Genomic DNA, 15,893 nt, shown 5'->3' on the forward strand with positions numbered 1-15,893 from the left:
GTGAAATGATCCAAGCTAGTTAAAAAAAAAAACCTGTTCCCCTCCTCGCCTGTGGTGGCGCTGCGCCATGAACCACTTAAGGAAACTACATGAAAAACCTCCAAAGAGGAAGTGCGCGACCCTCCTTCTTCTGAAAATGTAAACAAAAAAGAAGCAGCATCAGATTTCAGAGGTCGTTTCTCCCATAGACATAATATAAGAGTAGACGCCTCATGGACCCCTCTCGATAATTGTCGCTGACGAGATTTAGGGCGGCCATCTTGGAGCGGTCCACCACTCCACTCAGCTTATGTGTTTAGCAGGCAAAATTACGTATCAGCGCATTTTCGATCATAACACGCTTTTTTGTTACTGGAAACCGTATTCAAACATCTATCAAAGCTACATTTATAAACAATTGTATTTTTTTAAGTATGTTTTTAATACATAGTTCAGCATATTTAAATATGCTTAGTGGCTATAACAATGGAATATTCTGATATTGGTGTATGATGAGCATATTACAAAGCACACAGCCGTTCATAAGTTATTTAATAAATTATTTAGTAATATCAATACATATTTATATAACTATACAAACACAAATAAATAATGATTAATACTGAATAATATATATTGGATACATGTATGTATGTATGTATGTATGTATGTATGTATGTATGTATGTATGTATGTATGTATGTATGTATGTATGTATGTACAGCCATACATATATAGATATATGTTTATGTTTTCCAACCGACGAGTTCTAGCTTCAGAGATTCCGCACCTGAGATTGAGTCCAAAATCCGATGTGAGATTCATCCGTGCTGCAGTGAATCTGTCTCTCTTTAAAGATATCTCCATCTTCTTCCTCACATCGTGTCTTTAGAAAACCTTCAAAACAAAAACGGAAGATTTGGGATGTATCTTTCTTTTGACAGAGTGAGAGAATTACACATAAATAATAATCTTTACCACCTGTGTAAACTTTGCTGGTGAATGTTATAACACGTAATATAAGTTTTATAATGTATGTTACATTGTTTCTTTTATAATGTAGGCTCTTGTGTCAGATAATCTAAGTCAATGTTGGAGAATAATTAATTTTTTTAGATTTACAGAATCTCAGATAGCCTTCATAGCGGGGCTGAACCCGTATTACACCAAGCACTGTTGCTAATATTAGCTGGTATCTCGCCGGTGGACATAAATACAGTAAAGTAATATTCCAGTCACAGAATATACACAATAATATGTCCATCTTACTTGTGACATGCTGTTTGTGGAGCCCTCACATCAATAGTCCATCGATCCGAACAACAATATCCCTCAGTGCTGAGGCATCTTCTCCTGTTTTGATTGAGCAAAGTAGGAGGGTCGACCGCTCCAAGATGGCCGCCGTATTTCCTGCACAGGAGCAGCCAATGCGTGGTCTACTCTTGTATTATGTCTATGGTTTCTCCCTCTAGTGCTAGGGCACACACGTTTGTTTAGGTTGTAATTACCCAGAATGCCCAGCGCTGCAGTCCGTTTCCTGCTGGTGGGTGGGTCGATTTTCACAGTAGAGCAAATGCGAACAGTGGGTATTTTTTTAGACCCTTGCAAAAGTAGGTAGGATCGGTTTCGCATTGAAGTATCAGTTGATCGCTAATTTCCCAAGATTGAGGAAACTGCAGCAGATTTATCGGCGCATTATGAACCACAAGACTGCGATCCGGGTTTCATTTCTATCAAATCATGGTGGCAGCATGATTCTGCCACTACCATGTTTCACAGTAAGGATAATCAGTTACATTTCTACCACACTGAAGAAAAGAAATGTCGCAGCATGATTCTGTCATTATCGTGTGCTTTTGTCAGAAGATACTAAGACTGACCTTTTTTGGCAACACATTCTCCTAGTTGGTTTGGCATAAAACAGGATTATGAAAATGTACTCTATGCCCAGTTGTAAGTACGGTGGAGGATCAGATATGGTGTGGGCTTGTTTCTCTTCCAGAGATACTGGGAGCCTATTTAGAGGTTTGTTTCTTTACACTTTTTAAAAGGACAGTGTTGTGTAAAATATACTTTTTTGAGCTTTACAACATGTTATAATGTTATTCCCGCATCAAAAACATTCCTGGAGTGTTGCTTTGGTTCTTTCTTGAATCTTTAAGAACTCCTTTAATCTCCATGGCAACTATTCAGTTGTACAAAACGCTTGGTTGGACCTAGCCCCGCCTTCGAGGATGAAGCTCCTCCTCAGAGCTGATGTTTCCAAGCTTCCGTCTCACACAGCAGCCCTCCCTCTGCAACTCCTCCCACTCAGCTCCTTCAGACTAGCCAGCAGCAATTAGCAAACCCCTGATGGAACTGCGCATCTGCTGAGCTCATTATAGGAGCAACATCTCAGTGATACACTGGTAAAAACGTTTTTAAAAGGTTAATAGAGGAGCCATGTTGTGATGACTTCTCGAAGGCGGAGATTCAGAAATAGTAGGAGGTTTTAAAGAGACAGAGGTCCAATTTCAAGAAGTTAAATTACAAAGTAAAATTTCTTTTAACTCATATTTGATATATAAAGCATTTTTATAATAACTGAAGTGAACATAGTTACTTGATTATGCTATAAAATGATAGTATCTGGCTGGAAATCATGTAATAAAGCCCCTTTAATATGCCAGGAGATCTTCAATGAAAATTACTACTAGTAAACTAAAAATAGGTTCTATATGGTTTTTCAACAGAATAACAATAAAAGAAACAAAGTCATGTTAATGGTGAAGTGCTTCATCAGACATAATTTCCTGGCTATTTGACCTAAACTAAATCCTGCTGAAATCCTTGGGGTTAGTTTGCAAATTGACTTATGACTGAGTTTGCATCAATTTTTTTTTCAGATTAAAACAAGCTGATTAAAAAACCACAAAGAAAACAAAGCTCTTCAAAAGAAGGCTTTCTTATACCTTTCTCTTCCCCCCCCCTGTGGGGTTTCAGACTCTCTGCTAAGCCTATTACCACAACGTGACCCAATTCCTCTCCAAGACAGGAAGTTTCCGTGTGCCGTATCTCAGGTCACACACATTTAATGTTCTGATGCGTGCGGCTTTGCTCTCACTCACCTAATGTCGGGGTTTAGCCTCCATCCCCCCCACTCGGCACCGTCTGCTGCACTAGATCTACGTGGGTCGGATGGGCACCGATGCGTGACGAGCTGATGCGTCCAAACGACTGCGCTCATCTACTCCGAGGCAACCAGGGGTCACGACCCCACCCTCGCCTCCTCCCTCCGCCACTTTACGCTTCAGTCAAGTGAACTGAGCAGAGACGAGCGGGGCCTGCAGGCCATGCAGACCGCAGCTCGCCATGTGTGTGGTTTACGCGTCGCTTTCTCCCGCTGCGACGCATTTCATTTCCAAAACTGCGCACTGGCGGTTTGTTTTGCTGAAACGGAGGATCATGACTCCGCAGTCAGGATTTATTTATTTTTGTTAGCCATTAGCCCACCAGTGCAAACACATGGCGGCCATTTTGAAAAACGTCCAGTGTCCACCAGTAACACAAGATCAAGGAATCATGATGCGCCATGACTCGACACCGAAAACATTCACCTAAATTGCTGGTTTCCGAGTGAAAATGTATTCGCCATGACAACCACCACGGTGGCCATCTTGAAAAATCCCCCACTATCTTGAAAAGCGTCTTTAGCTGAAATATTCAATTATCTGCTTTCACTACGTACTTTGCTACAACCTCAAATTGAAATTGATCTTCTCAGGACATTATATGATAAACATAAAGCGGCTTCCCTGTTTTTTCCAAAACAATTCACGGTTAGAGAGTAGCTGTTAAAAAACAAGTCTTTTCTAAGATTTTCAATTTAGCTTAGGTCTGAACTTGAACTGTTCCATTCTGACACATGAATATTCTTGTATGGAAATATTTACCTGAATGTAAGGTTAAAGAGTATGGATGCTTTTTGTGTAAGAATAAGTGTTACGGTATAGAGCATGCAGGCATTTAACGTTTCCACACACATTTTATGTTCACATGTTATCTTTATGGCTGTGTGTGTAAGTTTGATGACAACTGATTGGCTTTGCATGCTCTGTTAAGCTGCCATGTCAGTCCCCCGGGCCTCACTCTCTCTCACAAACACACACACAGCCTTTCTCTCAGCACCATATGGTGACACACCCCTCTTCTCTGCGCTGAGGTCAGGGGTCACAACCATGAGGCTTTTTCTCTAACATGACTTGCATAACAAGAGCATGGTCTTGATGCCACCCAATAACACTGAGACAAGAACGCATACTTCTTTATTTTCAAGGAAGTGGTCCAATTGATATATTTTTAAAGAAAACATTAAAACTTAGATTATTGATGCATAAAATATATCAACCGTATTTCAGAAAGTTGCTTTGCTAAAGTCGGTTGACGGTTTTATGTGGAGCGCTGACTGCAGCTCATGACGAGAAGAAGTCTGTTTGGGTGTGTAAGTCAACCTCAGTGACACAAACTTGAATCATAATTTCATAATTATGATTTTTTTTTAAGCCATTTTTTACATCCTGTTTCCGGTGCAGAATCACTTTGCATTTCTCAGCGACGTAAAAGTCGGATTAAATGCGACATGACCGCTCTGACTGCAGATGCTTTGAAAACTATTTGGACATGTTTCTGAATCATCATCACATGCAGAAGCGGCACGAATCGGATTTTTTTTTCTTTTTTAAAGATGGTGAAAAGATAAGAACTGGTCTCTTAAGACTGCCGTGAATAAAGTCAGATTTGGGCTTCATTTGCCTGCGGTGTGAAGGAACGACTCACATTTGCTCCCGATCTGTTTCTCAGATGAATTCTGGCTGCTTTTCATGTCGGTTAAAGTTGTGCTGCCCGTATGATGAGGAGCCGCAAAGGTTTTATTAGGTTATCGTAGAGCACAGAGAGAGGACAAGTCATCTTCCCCATGCATACTTGTTAAGCTTTTCCATCAGTCGGACTCTAAGCGGTTAGTAAGTCGCGGCCGTAGGTGATTCCTGGTCTGTTCGCTTTCTCTTGGCAAGCTAACACTCTCCGATTGAGCGTTGTTTGTCTCCCGGCCAGATCTCCACTATCCCACTGTGCGCAAAGTCTGACAAAATGAACGGCCTCGCCGTCCAGAGTGAGCAGAGCGCTTTATATTCATGCTGCTTAGCTAATCTTATTTTTTCATAACCGGGGTTCTCTTTCCTTTTCTTTTCTCGGCTCATTTCTTCAGTGCAGCCTCTGAGTCCTGAAGGACACAGAGTCAAAAGAGGTTTTTATGGCTGTAGCTTACGACCGCCATTAGATACTGGCTGCATCTAATGTCTGTCCCTGACTGGCCATACCTCACGTCTTAGCACACTTTAAATCCCGTCATATTCTCACTTGCTAGTAAATTGGCATGAACCGTTCAAATGTAGATCACTAGGTTATGAGGAATGTGCTCAAGCTTACAGTTTAACCCTTTGAAATTGTTCCCATTTTGCTGTAACAAAATTTCAGTTTTTTTACCTGGATTTTATGTCATGAAGTGGAAAGAGAAGGATACATGCCTTTCAGCAAATCTTCCTGAGTTTATACTTTTACAGAACTGCCTTAATTTGATTATTTGCTATTACCGCTGTACTTACAGCTCCAACAAATCAGTGGTGGGCACCACTGGTAAAAAAGCTAGCTGTGCTAAAGTTACAGAGCTAATACAAAGCTATACAAACAAGGTGTTTAGCTGAAACTAATGCTAAAGAGCTAAATTCAACCATATTGATAATCACCAAAACTCCAACACAGACGTAGAACTTGATTAAAGTGAAATTTTAGAAGACAGTCAAGTAAACTAGAACTTTGGAATTTATCTGGAAGATAAGTAAGCTAAATGTTTTCAAAGTTATGCAAAAACGCTAAAGCCCTACTTGAAAAATTAGCTCCGCTATTAGCAGAAGAGTTTCGAACGCTGTTACAAAAGCATTCCTGCTCAGCACCAGCTGAGCTCCAATTACAAATGTGCTCAAAACTTTGTCAGCGTTGCGCTAACGTAAAAAAAGCATAATTTCACAGTTAAGAAACACAATTAAAATCATGAATTAGTTTGTTCATGTGATAAGTCATTAAAAAACATCCCACTCCATCTTCCTCCAACCACTTCCTGTCGTCGTCGTCGTCTTTTTCTTCGTAGATTACACCAGGGGTAACATCATATCCGATTATTGATCATGTGATGCCAAAAAAGAGCCTCCATCGCAATTTTGATGCATCCAAAACAATCACCTAATCCTAGCACAGCTTTGTTTTATTGAAAAACGAGAGCTTTTTTTTATTTCTGTGCCTCCTAATTTACTTTCGAAATGTCAAATTGTACATTGTTATGGTGAATGAAAACGCAGATGCTGACCAATATCTTCAGCTAAACTGCAGTGACGCTAAAAACACCAAAAACTCTGTGAATGGGGTAACTACTGTTTCACGGCTTCGTACGTTAACGTTTGTGCGAGTAGTCTGTCAAATAAGCGTAGCACCGTTAGTAATTATGAACTTCCTGCCCTAATATTGGTTTGTACATGGAAATACTTTTGCATCAGGCTCAGATACTCTAAGACAGCTCTAGTGAGAGTGTATGGATAACCACTGATGTTTTCACTGCTTCCCTTTATTCGTTCAATCCCGGGAACACGTGCTCAAATGCTAACCCCGTCGGACCGACAGCTTGGGGCTAAAGGGATCAGACTATCATTTATTAGCTCAAATCTCAGCTTTCTGGTACCCCGAGGATCCAGCTAACCCTGGATCAACCGTGAGCTGTTGCTCAACTCGGAGAACGCGGTCAGGAATTGCAAGAGATCAGAAGGTGCTGCGTGTCAACAATCGGCCTACGTCAACGGAGAGATTCATTAGCATTTAGTCTCAGCTGTGCGGATCCCTCGTCGTCCAACATCTGCTTTCAGTTTGCCGATTTTTCCAAGCTGCATCTGCGAACGCAGCGACGTGGGAAAGGCAGTCGTGCAGTGAGCAATGAGCACGCTATTCCGTCAAGATAATTAAACCACAGGAGAATTTGCTCTGAGCTGCAGGCTTCAGAATATTTGGTCAGAGCCACATATGAGAAAAGAATCTTTTTTTCCCCCAGTCATATTATATTGTCTTTTTATCCTCCCTTTATTGAAATAGTGAGACTTTGAGCAGCAGTAGCTGTGGTAGCATTGCAAACTCTGATTTTTAAAAAAAATGTGTTTATTTTTATTCAGGATGAAATCACTGTGTGACTTTATTAAGAGGAGAGGTTTAAATAAACCAATCTGGCCTTGTCCAAATGTTATTACACCCTGGAGCTAACAACTGGTTGTGTGCAACAACTTTGCCACAAGCATTTGAAATCAGTGACGAAAAATATTTTTTAATTATTGCGAAAAAAAAAAAATTCAATCGTTTTTGAAGATTCTTTGTAAATCATCCACTTTCTGAATGAAACGCTGGTAAAAGCATTGTTAAAGAATTAACGGAAGAGCAACGGTGTGATGACTTCCTGAAGGTGGAGTTTCAGAAAGAGCAGAAGCTTCTTAAAGCGACAGAGGCCCAATTTCAAGGCATCGAATTTCTTTTCAGTCAGATTTTGATATATGTAGCTTTTTTATAGCAACTGGAGTTAACAGTAGTTGTGCTATAAAATGGAAAATACATAACACTGCCCCTTTGAACAAACCAAGTACATATGTTTAATTACAACTAATTCAGGTCAGTGTTGGTTATCTTTGATTGATATTGAAATTTAATGATCTGAAACATTTTAAGCTTGAAAAATAAGCAAAAACAGAAGAAATCTATAAAGGAAAAAAAAAACTTTTTCCCAGCGCTCTGAATTCTTAAATGGTATCTTTCTGCCGGGACGATTAAAGGACGGCTTCGGTTCATTTTAGCGAGTTAATTACATCCATGTAAACTGAGCAGGTCTGCTACGAGGAGGTAGAGATGGAAACATTTTGTTTGCTCTTTGCTACGCGCTCCACTGGGGTTAATGTATTAAGCTGTAATACACTCAGAGCTTATTTCCTAGCTGTAAAAAAATTTAGACACGGTTACCTGAAGCTGAGATGACAATCATTTGGTTACTGCTTATTCAACATCTATAAAAAAAAAAGAAGAGAAGATGATCCGATCAGGTCAAAAATGTTGGTAGATCTCAATAATATTTTACATTGAAACCAAGCATAGATTTTTTGTTGTTGTTGCGCATTCGGTATCTGTTTTGATAACTTACTGCAGCTCTGACCTTTTTATCTGATATTGCGTCGCTGGTTTGACCGTATGAAGGTAAACCGTGTGTCGTCGCTCCGGGACGTCAACACTTCGAATCTTAAGGAGTTTCCAACCTTCTCTTCCACCACTTAATCTACGCCGTTGTTAAGTAATCAATGGGAGGACTGGAGTGGCATTTGGGGACGTCACCAACAGAACTGTTGTCTATTGTCTTCTGATGGTTTTGCTGCTGTAGGGGCAACATGCAAAAAACAATAAGATTAACATTTTTAACTCATTGTCAGGATGAATTCAGTGTCTTGTCTATCTATATAAGCTATAAATACATTCGTAATTATCTTTATAAAGATCCTGTAGATTTTGGGCCTCTAAATGTATTTGAACAGTTTTTTTTTACTAGGGTGAAAAAATCACACAATAATCAATACCAGTGATTATTTTTAAAGCAAAAATTTAACGCAAAATTTTTACTTTTATTTTTGTTTCTTTTTCTAAATTTGCAAGCTCAGCATTGTAAACACTTTATTCTGAAATTTGAAGCACAACTTTTCAAAGGGGATGAAGTTAGCACCACTCCTTTAGGTTCATGTTAGCATGCCCTACGCAGTCCAGAACCAGCTTTCATGCGTTCCCTTTAACACGTTTCGAATGTTTGAACCAAACCGTCGCCCTCTAGAGGTCAGGATGACTGGGAACAACAAAATCTATCAAGGTTCAAGACCGTCAGGGTGCTGTAACAGCTCAGCAAGTTTCACATCATTAGATACTGAAAAACAAAGAAGCCTCTGTTCCAAAAAATAAAATCTGTAGCTACCAAAATGCCTTTTGGAGAAATATTTATGCTTTGACGAGACAAAGTTTCAACTGCAGATTTTGGCCTCAATGACAAGAAGAATGTTTGTAGGATCCAACCTTAGGCTTTGAAAACCAAAGAACACGCTTCTAATTATCAGATATGGTGGTGGCAGCATCATGTTGAGGATCAAAATGGCTGCAGTGGTGAAAATAGTGAATTGTTTCCAAATTCTAGAATTTCTCCTTACATGAAAAGCTCTGATCTGAAACGCAGACGCGACACAAAAAACAGTTCCTCAACCTCAAATCTCCATAACTAAATCTACTCTCTTTAAAAAAAAATAAATAAATAAAATAATAATAATAATAATAATAATAATAATAATAATAATAATAATAACAACAATAATAATAATAATAATAATAATAAAATTTTACCAACTCTGCTTTGACACAGTTTTCACTCCAGTTGAGGCGTTAAAACCGATGTGCATGTTAGCATGTCATGCTAATGCGGGCTTCTCTTAATGCATCTCGCTCTTGTAAGTCATTTTCTCCTTGGCTTTGACAGCCCAGGGCCAATTAGCCAGATCAATGAAGGACAAAGTGAAGAGGGATCAATGAGTAGAACATTCACTCGACCTTGTGATTGGAGCTCTGTCTTAGTTAACCCTGGAGGCGTTAGCTGAATGTCAGGGTTGATTTGGACTTCTGATCCGGAGGTGAGGAGGAGGGAAGGGCGTGTGAAGCATTTGAGCTTTTTCTCATCTCGTCTTGCTAAAAAAAAAAGAAAAAACTTCTATGTATTTTTATTTGAATTTTTGGTGATAGATTTTACAAATTCAAAAAAATCTGTGTTGAGCCCCATTTTCACTGATACCCATAAATAAAATCCAGAACAAAACATGACAGTGGCAGCATCAGAGGCAAGGAAGCAAAGTTCAGATTGGGCCTAAAAAACAGAAATCCAAACTGATCCTGTACACGTTGTGTGCGAATCTGATCAGACTAATGAATTCTTAATTTACAAGCCTGAACTCAAAGTAAACCTGACATATTATTTTAAACTGCTTTTGCCTCAGTAGTTTAACTTTTCCCACTTTTGTCGCTTGTTGTAACCGCAGGGTGAGTCAAGTGCAGATCTTCTGGGAGGAGTGATTGATAGGAGCGGAGCTGCATGCGCATGATGTGTCCTACCTGGGGAAGATGTGTCTGTTACATTCTGACAAACTTTGTTTCTTTTTCTGTTTCTTGTTTTCTTTCTGTCTTTGCGATTCTGTCTGTCTTTCTCTCTATTGCGCGTTATCAGGTAGTTTTCTCTATGCTGTATGTATTGTAGGCTTATTGAAAGGAGAAGACGGACGGACCCTGAGGTGGAGGTTCACTCTCCAGTAGAATAACAGCCAACAGAACTTCATAGGGAATGTTTACATCAAATATGTTCTGTGTTTTTTTTAAGATTTATTGGCTCTAGTGGCAGTTAGTTGACAGGAAGGTGGATAATGAGAGATGGGGAAGACATGTGGCAAAGGTTGCCAGACCGGGAATTGAACCTGCGACAGCCATGTCGAGGACTGAGGCCTCCATATGTGGGTCGTGCTTAACCCCTGTGCCATCACAGCACACCCAAATATGTTCTGTGTTAAAAAAATTTAAGTCAAAGTTCGAACTTAGAATCTGTGTGGTAAACCCACAGATGGACAGCAGATTTTCACATCTGCTCTCCATTAAATCTGACTGACATTTCAACTACAAACTCATCAAAAGTGACTGATGAAAATATAAGCCACACTTTTCAGATTTTATTTTATTTTTTTTTATGTTGGGAATGGTGTATCCTTTACCTTCCACTTCACCGTCATAAGCTTCCTCCGCTCCCCGCCGTCCTCCTCCTGGTGCTCTGAGTGTTTGTAGCTCCTCAGAGGCAGGGGGCGGTGGGTGTGGTGAGCCACTCAGGAACCAAAACACACAAATCTGCGGTCCCACACAAAATGTGTCACTGTCACACGTGAGTGTTGAAGTAATCAGGACGAGCTGTCAGAGTCGCTCTCGGTGATTAGGGTCACTGTGAAGCAATTTCCATCGGTCCGCTAACAGTCCAATCACCATTTGACATCGACGGCACAGCAGGTCTTTGATTTCTGAAGCGCTGCCGAGGAGGAAGCTGAGGACCGAAAACAGAGTGGAAGTGGAACACTGGAAGGGCTCAATGTGTATGTGTTATTTATTTTTATTTTACTCTATTTAATTTATGTGTTCAACCATAATTAAAGGAGGCTATTCAAAAGCACAGAAGAACGCTAATAAGCAATCAAAAACATTAAAAAAATAAAAATTAAAATCTGCACATTTTTACATTTGTATATTTCTTTTTTTTTTTTAGAAATAAAATGACAGTCGCACGCGATAAGTCATTAAAAATCTTGTCAGACTTAAACAGCGAGCCATGACGCTCGCGCTAATCATCTATCAGACGCGAGACGTCGGCGTCTTTGATTCAGGCGCTGGAGCGACATGCTGCCCCTGACACTGAGGAGCGGATACGTATGCGGCGTTTTGGGGGAAGTCGTAGTCCGCCATTTTACAGAGGAGCTTCATGTTTGGCAAAACGTTCGAGCGATATACAACTTTTTGTAAAGTGTGCGATGCTGAAAGAGCTCCGGTGGAGGCGGTGTTCTGACGGAGGAAAGACAGTTATGAAATAAGTTAGATGAAATTTAATAACCTTCAACGAAACAAAGCGGACAAAACAAAACTTCGCCAGGTAGGATGTAGAAACATGCTGAGTAAGCAACCTGCGACGTAAAATCGCTGTGCGCCTGCGCAGTGCCACAAGGTAGGACGGGATGTTGGGCAGCACAGACAGTCAGAACATCTGTGGTACATTGTCTGGAAAAAAAAAACAATAAACACCATCCCCCAACTACTTCCTGTCGTCTTCTTCTTCGACTCTTTCTCCAGTGGTAACATCCGGCTGTTTATCACATGACTCGTGACGCGGAAAAAAGTGTTTCCGTTGCAGTTTTGCCAAATGGATCTATCTCGATTCTGCCGATTCCTAGTAAAATACTCAAAAAAAAACTATCAAAACACGAGAAGTTCTTTTTTTTTATTGTGTTTCCAGTAAGAAAATGTATTTACATAATTTCCATTTGAGCAGATTTATGGTTAATGGAAGAAACGCAGCTAGTGTTGCAATGTACTTTAGAAACATAAAATAAAAATAAATAAGAAGAAGAAGGAGATGCAAATTCCATCTTATGATATATGCAGTATCAAAGTTTTATAATACATTCCTACTGGCTTTAACCGATTTACAGGAGCGGCAAAAGCAATGAGGTGGATTAGCAGAGCTTGCCAACAACCGATGATGTCATCCAGGAAATGCTGCATCCATCTTTAAATGTTCACATGAATTAACTTTGGAGTTGTTGCTGTTTTCGCACCTGATCTCTTTTTCTTCTCCTCCTTCTCCTCTTTGTTGCTGCCAGCAGGACTTGCCGCTGCCGCGCAAGAACAGCAGGTGAGTGTTTTCCCTTTGTTTACTTCCTGTCCTGCTCGCCGCGTCGTCTTTTCTCTCCTCTCCTTTCGTGACACGAACAGTAAAGCAGTACATGAATCTGGCGTGTCAGTGTGAGTCTGGTTCGTTGTTGGGGAGCCTCATTGAGGTTTCTGGTGGTTGTGTGTGTAGTCCAAGTGTGAAAGACGAGGAAGATGAGGAGGAAGAGCAGCTGGAGTGCGTGAGACTCTTTAAGTCCGGCTAAAATCTGTGGATTCTGTCCATGGTGCTGAAAATAATTCATATCCACCACTTATTGGTTATTAATCCATCATCACTTTCATCCCCCCCGCCCCCACCTACTTTTTCACAAATTTTATTGTTTTGTTTCTCCTTTCTGGGAGTTTTCACTCTAAATATGAACAATAATAGCAGGGATGATGTTTAAGAATAAACAGATAAGGAGTCAAAGTGAAGTTTTTAGACTTAAAAACGCCGTCAGCCGTCAAGCACGGTGATGGCAGTATCATGTATCTCAACTGGTTTTGATTGGTTAAAACAGGCATCCACAGTTTAGATGCTTTCTTAGTTAGAAAGACTTTGACTTTTTGGAAAAGGTTGAAAAAGCTTCAGAAAAAATTGAGAATTGTAGCTCACCGTGAATTTTTGAGACAAGGTATGAATTGTTTAAATATTCTAATTTGTTTTTGAGTAGAACACATGAACAAATGAATTTTGATAGTGAAATGTGTAGCTGTGTCTGTTGATGAGACCAAAAATGAGACATAAATAGAATTAATTAGCTTAACTTATAATGATTGTCTTGTTCTAAAGTGGGGTTTAGTGAGAGGTTTGGAGTAGATAATATTCTACAAGTTAGCTCTTTTATTGTTCTCTTTTTGAATAACAAAGGCTTGTTATTCACAGAGTATGAAGGCCTGTAAATGATGTTATCTTTCTCTCTACTTTTGGAGACACCTTTCAACATTTAAAGCTGCAGTCATTTTTATAAAATATTTTTTTTTTACATATTTGTTAAAACTATCACTATGTGGTGACACTATAAAATGAGACAGATAATCTACAAAAAGATAAATCTCATCCACCTCCTCCATGAGGTGCTATCGCCATCTGAAAAAAATGTACCACCTCCCAACCAAAAACAACCAGTCAGAGCCAGGAGGAGGAGGGTCTTGGCGCTGTCAATCAACCTTCTGAACGCGTTGCTAAATGTGCTAATGGCTGAGAAACAACTTACTGATCCACGAAAGCTGTTTATCCGTGCATTGTTTTAGAATTGTAGTCTGCTTGTAGTTTTAGCAATGGCAACCGTAGGAAGTGAATGAAGTCGTTCAGTCCGAATTGGCAATGTTTCCAAACATTGCATCAGCATTAACAGCCACTTCATCCAGTTCTGCACTTCTCTCTTAGCATTGGAGGATGGTCGTTTAGAGCTCAGACAATTTCCAGTTAGCTTCTTAGCATCGAGCTAGTAATGCATTTCCTGCGTCACGGGCGGATGTTAGCAACTGGGTACAATTTAAAACCTCAAAAGAGACCACGCCTCCAGGAAGCAATCGTTTCTCAGACTCTTTGGATGAAGCAAACGATGGCCTCGTTTTTACGAGCCTAAAAATTTCCTCCAAAGATCATCAAACAGCTGAAAACTCATGGATGGAAATTGCAAAGTCATTGTCCATGAAGGAATCTGCCAGAACAAATGTGTTTGTTTTTTTTTTCTTCTCTTTTTAAAGTGCTTTAAAATAAAATGCAAGAAAATGGGACAAAAACAACGTCAACAAAATTTGAACCAAGTCATCTTTTAATTTGGGATTGGGCATGCTGCTTTCTCCCGCTCATCACATGCCGTCTCCCTCGGTCGGAGGCCATTAGTCCGCCCTCTATTATGGATGAGCTGAGTGGAGTTGGCTCCTCGCTCGGTCTGCCGGCTGCATCCATTCGAGGGTAAACCCAGCCGTTCACAGCTTGTCTGCGTATGCAGCCTACCTCCCAATTAGCTATGCTCTCTTAATCTTCCATCACTTCAAACCCTTTCTCGTTGTTGCGTAACAATCCACACTACAGTTGCCCTTCAGTCATTGTGAGAAGCTAGCATCTCTTTACTCTGCTTCCTTCATTCATGGTGCCTTCTAGTGAGAGCTTTTAACAGAGCTGAAAGCAAAAATTGCAAAAGTACATCAGAGCCTGGATAAAATGACCCATAATCCCCTGCTGTCTTTTGTTATTCCTTTCTATAAGAGCGACCCACCCTTCCTCCCTTCAGCACTCCCTCTTTCTCTCTCTTGTTCTCTCTTCCCTCCCTCACCTTTTGCTTCTTGGACTCACTTGCTCAGACACGCAGTCGCCAAAGGATGTGGGACCCATCGTATGTGTCAGAGCGGGCTGAAATTTTGCCGCTGTTTTGTGCATTGATACATTCGCAGCAGAAATCCAACCGGCAGCATGTTCCGACGCACTAAAAGGTACTGTAAAGGGCAGGGATATCTAATAGGGAAGATCTTTGTTTTGTTTTTGTGGTTTGGATAGATGGAAAGTCAGGCAGCAGTATGTTTCTTGTGAAGTCTAAAGGATGAGAGTATATGATGTGTGTGAGGCTATTACCATATGAGTTTGAGTTGCTACTATCTTACTGAAGGTCTGAAAGTGTTGATCTGGGATACATGGTTTATTTTACATTTTCTAAAGTTAAGTGGATCTCTCTCTTTTTTCTGGAGTGCTGTTTTTCTGGTATCCATCCAAGGCAGTTTAATGATGAACTAGAGGAAGTGGTTTGCAAAGACTCCCACTCATGACATCACTTTTTTAGCATTATTCTTTTCACTGAAAAGGAATTAGGAATGGGCACACATTGTCACCAGAGTTTTCATTGGTCAACATTAAGTTAACGTGTTTATTGTTTAAGGAAATTCAATGACATTGGATAAGCTAGGAGGGGCAAACCTCCAGGACCATGGTGGCCCTTGATGTTCTTCATGGTTCCCCGATTAAAGACACCAAATTTAAATGAATGGCTATAAAAACATACCTGCTGAGGAGAAAATCAAACTGTGAATAAATAAAAACTGATTTTTATGCTTGCCTGATTGTAAAGTTGTTAGTGGAAGAGGAAAACAGCATACATTCTTTTTTCTGTTTTAATTTTTTTATAGGGTAATCTCGGCTAGCCTTTATTAAAAAATATCCTGGGTCATGGTGGAATTATCTAGTTCTGGTTTGACCAGTCAAAGTCTTAGATTTTGAACTAGATGTGAACAAATATAGATTCATAACCCGTGAAATAGGCCTTAGTTTACAGAAAGCTCCAAAGCAGTCGCTAACTTTAGCATCTCTAGCTAATGGT

At 40.0% G+C, this 15,893-nt stretch overlaps 1 protein-coding gene across 3 annotated transcripts in view; it reads left to right on the forward strand.

Moving 5' to 3' along the window:
* The window catches only part of LOC103468378 (microtubule-associated serine/threonine-protein kinase 1), a 49,299-nt gene that overhangs the window by 1,272 nt on the left and 32,134 nt on the right, over positions 1-15,893 (forward strand). For 2 of the 3 annotated variants that reach the window (XM_008415426.3, XM_008415425.3), the window contains exon 2: positions 12,528-12,556. In XM_008415426.3, the coding sequence (XP_008413648.1) occupies positions 12,528-12,556 (29 nt within the window). Of the gene's footprint in view, positions 1-12,527; positions 12,557-14,332; positions 15,016-15,893 lie in introns of those variants that run through there. The other variant, XM_008415427.3, reaches the window with a different exon arrangement.

This window comes from Poecilia reticulata, chromosome 8, assembly GCF_904066995.2.
Source record: "Poecilia reticulata chromosome 8, P_reticulata-male-v2, whole genome shotgun sequence".
NCBI classification, from domain to species: Eukaryota; Metazoa; Chordata; class Actinopteri; order Cyprinodontiformes; family Poeciliidae; genus Poecilia; species Poecilia reticulata.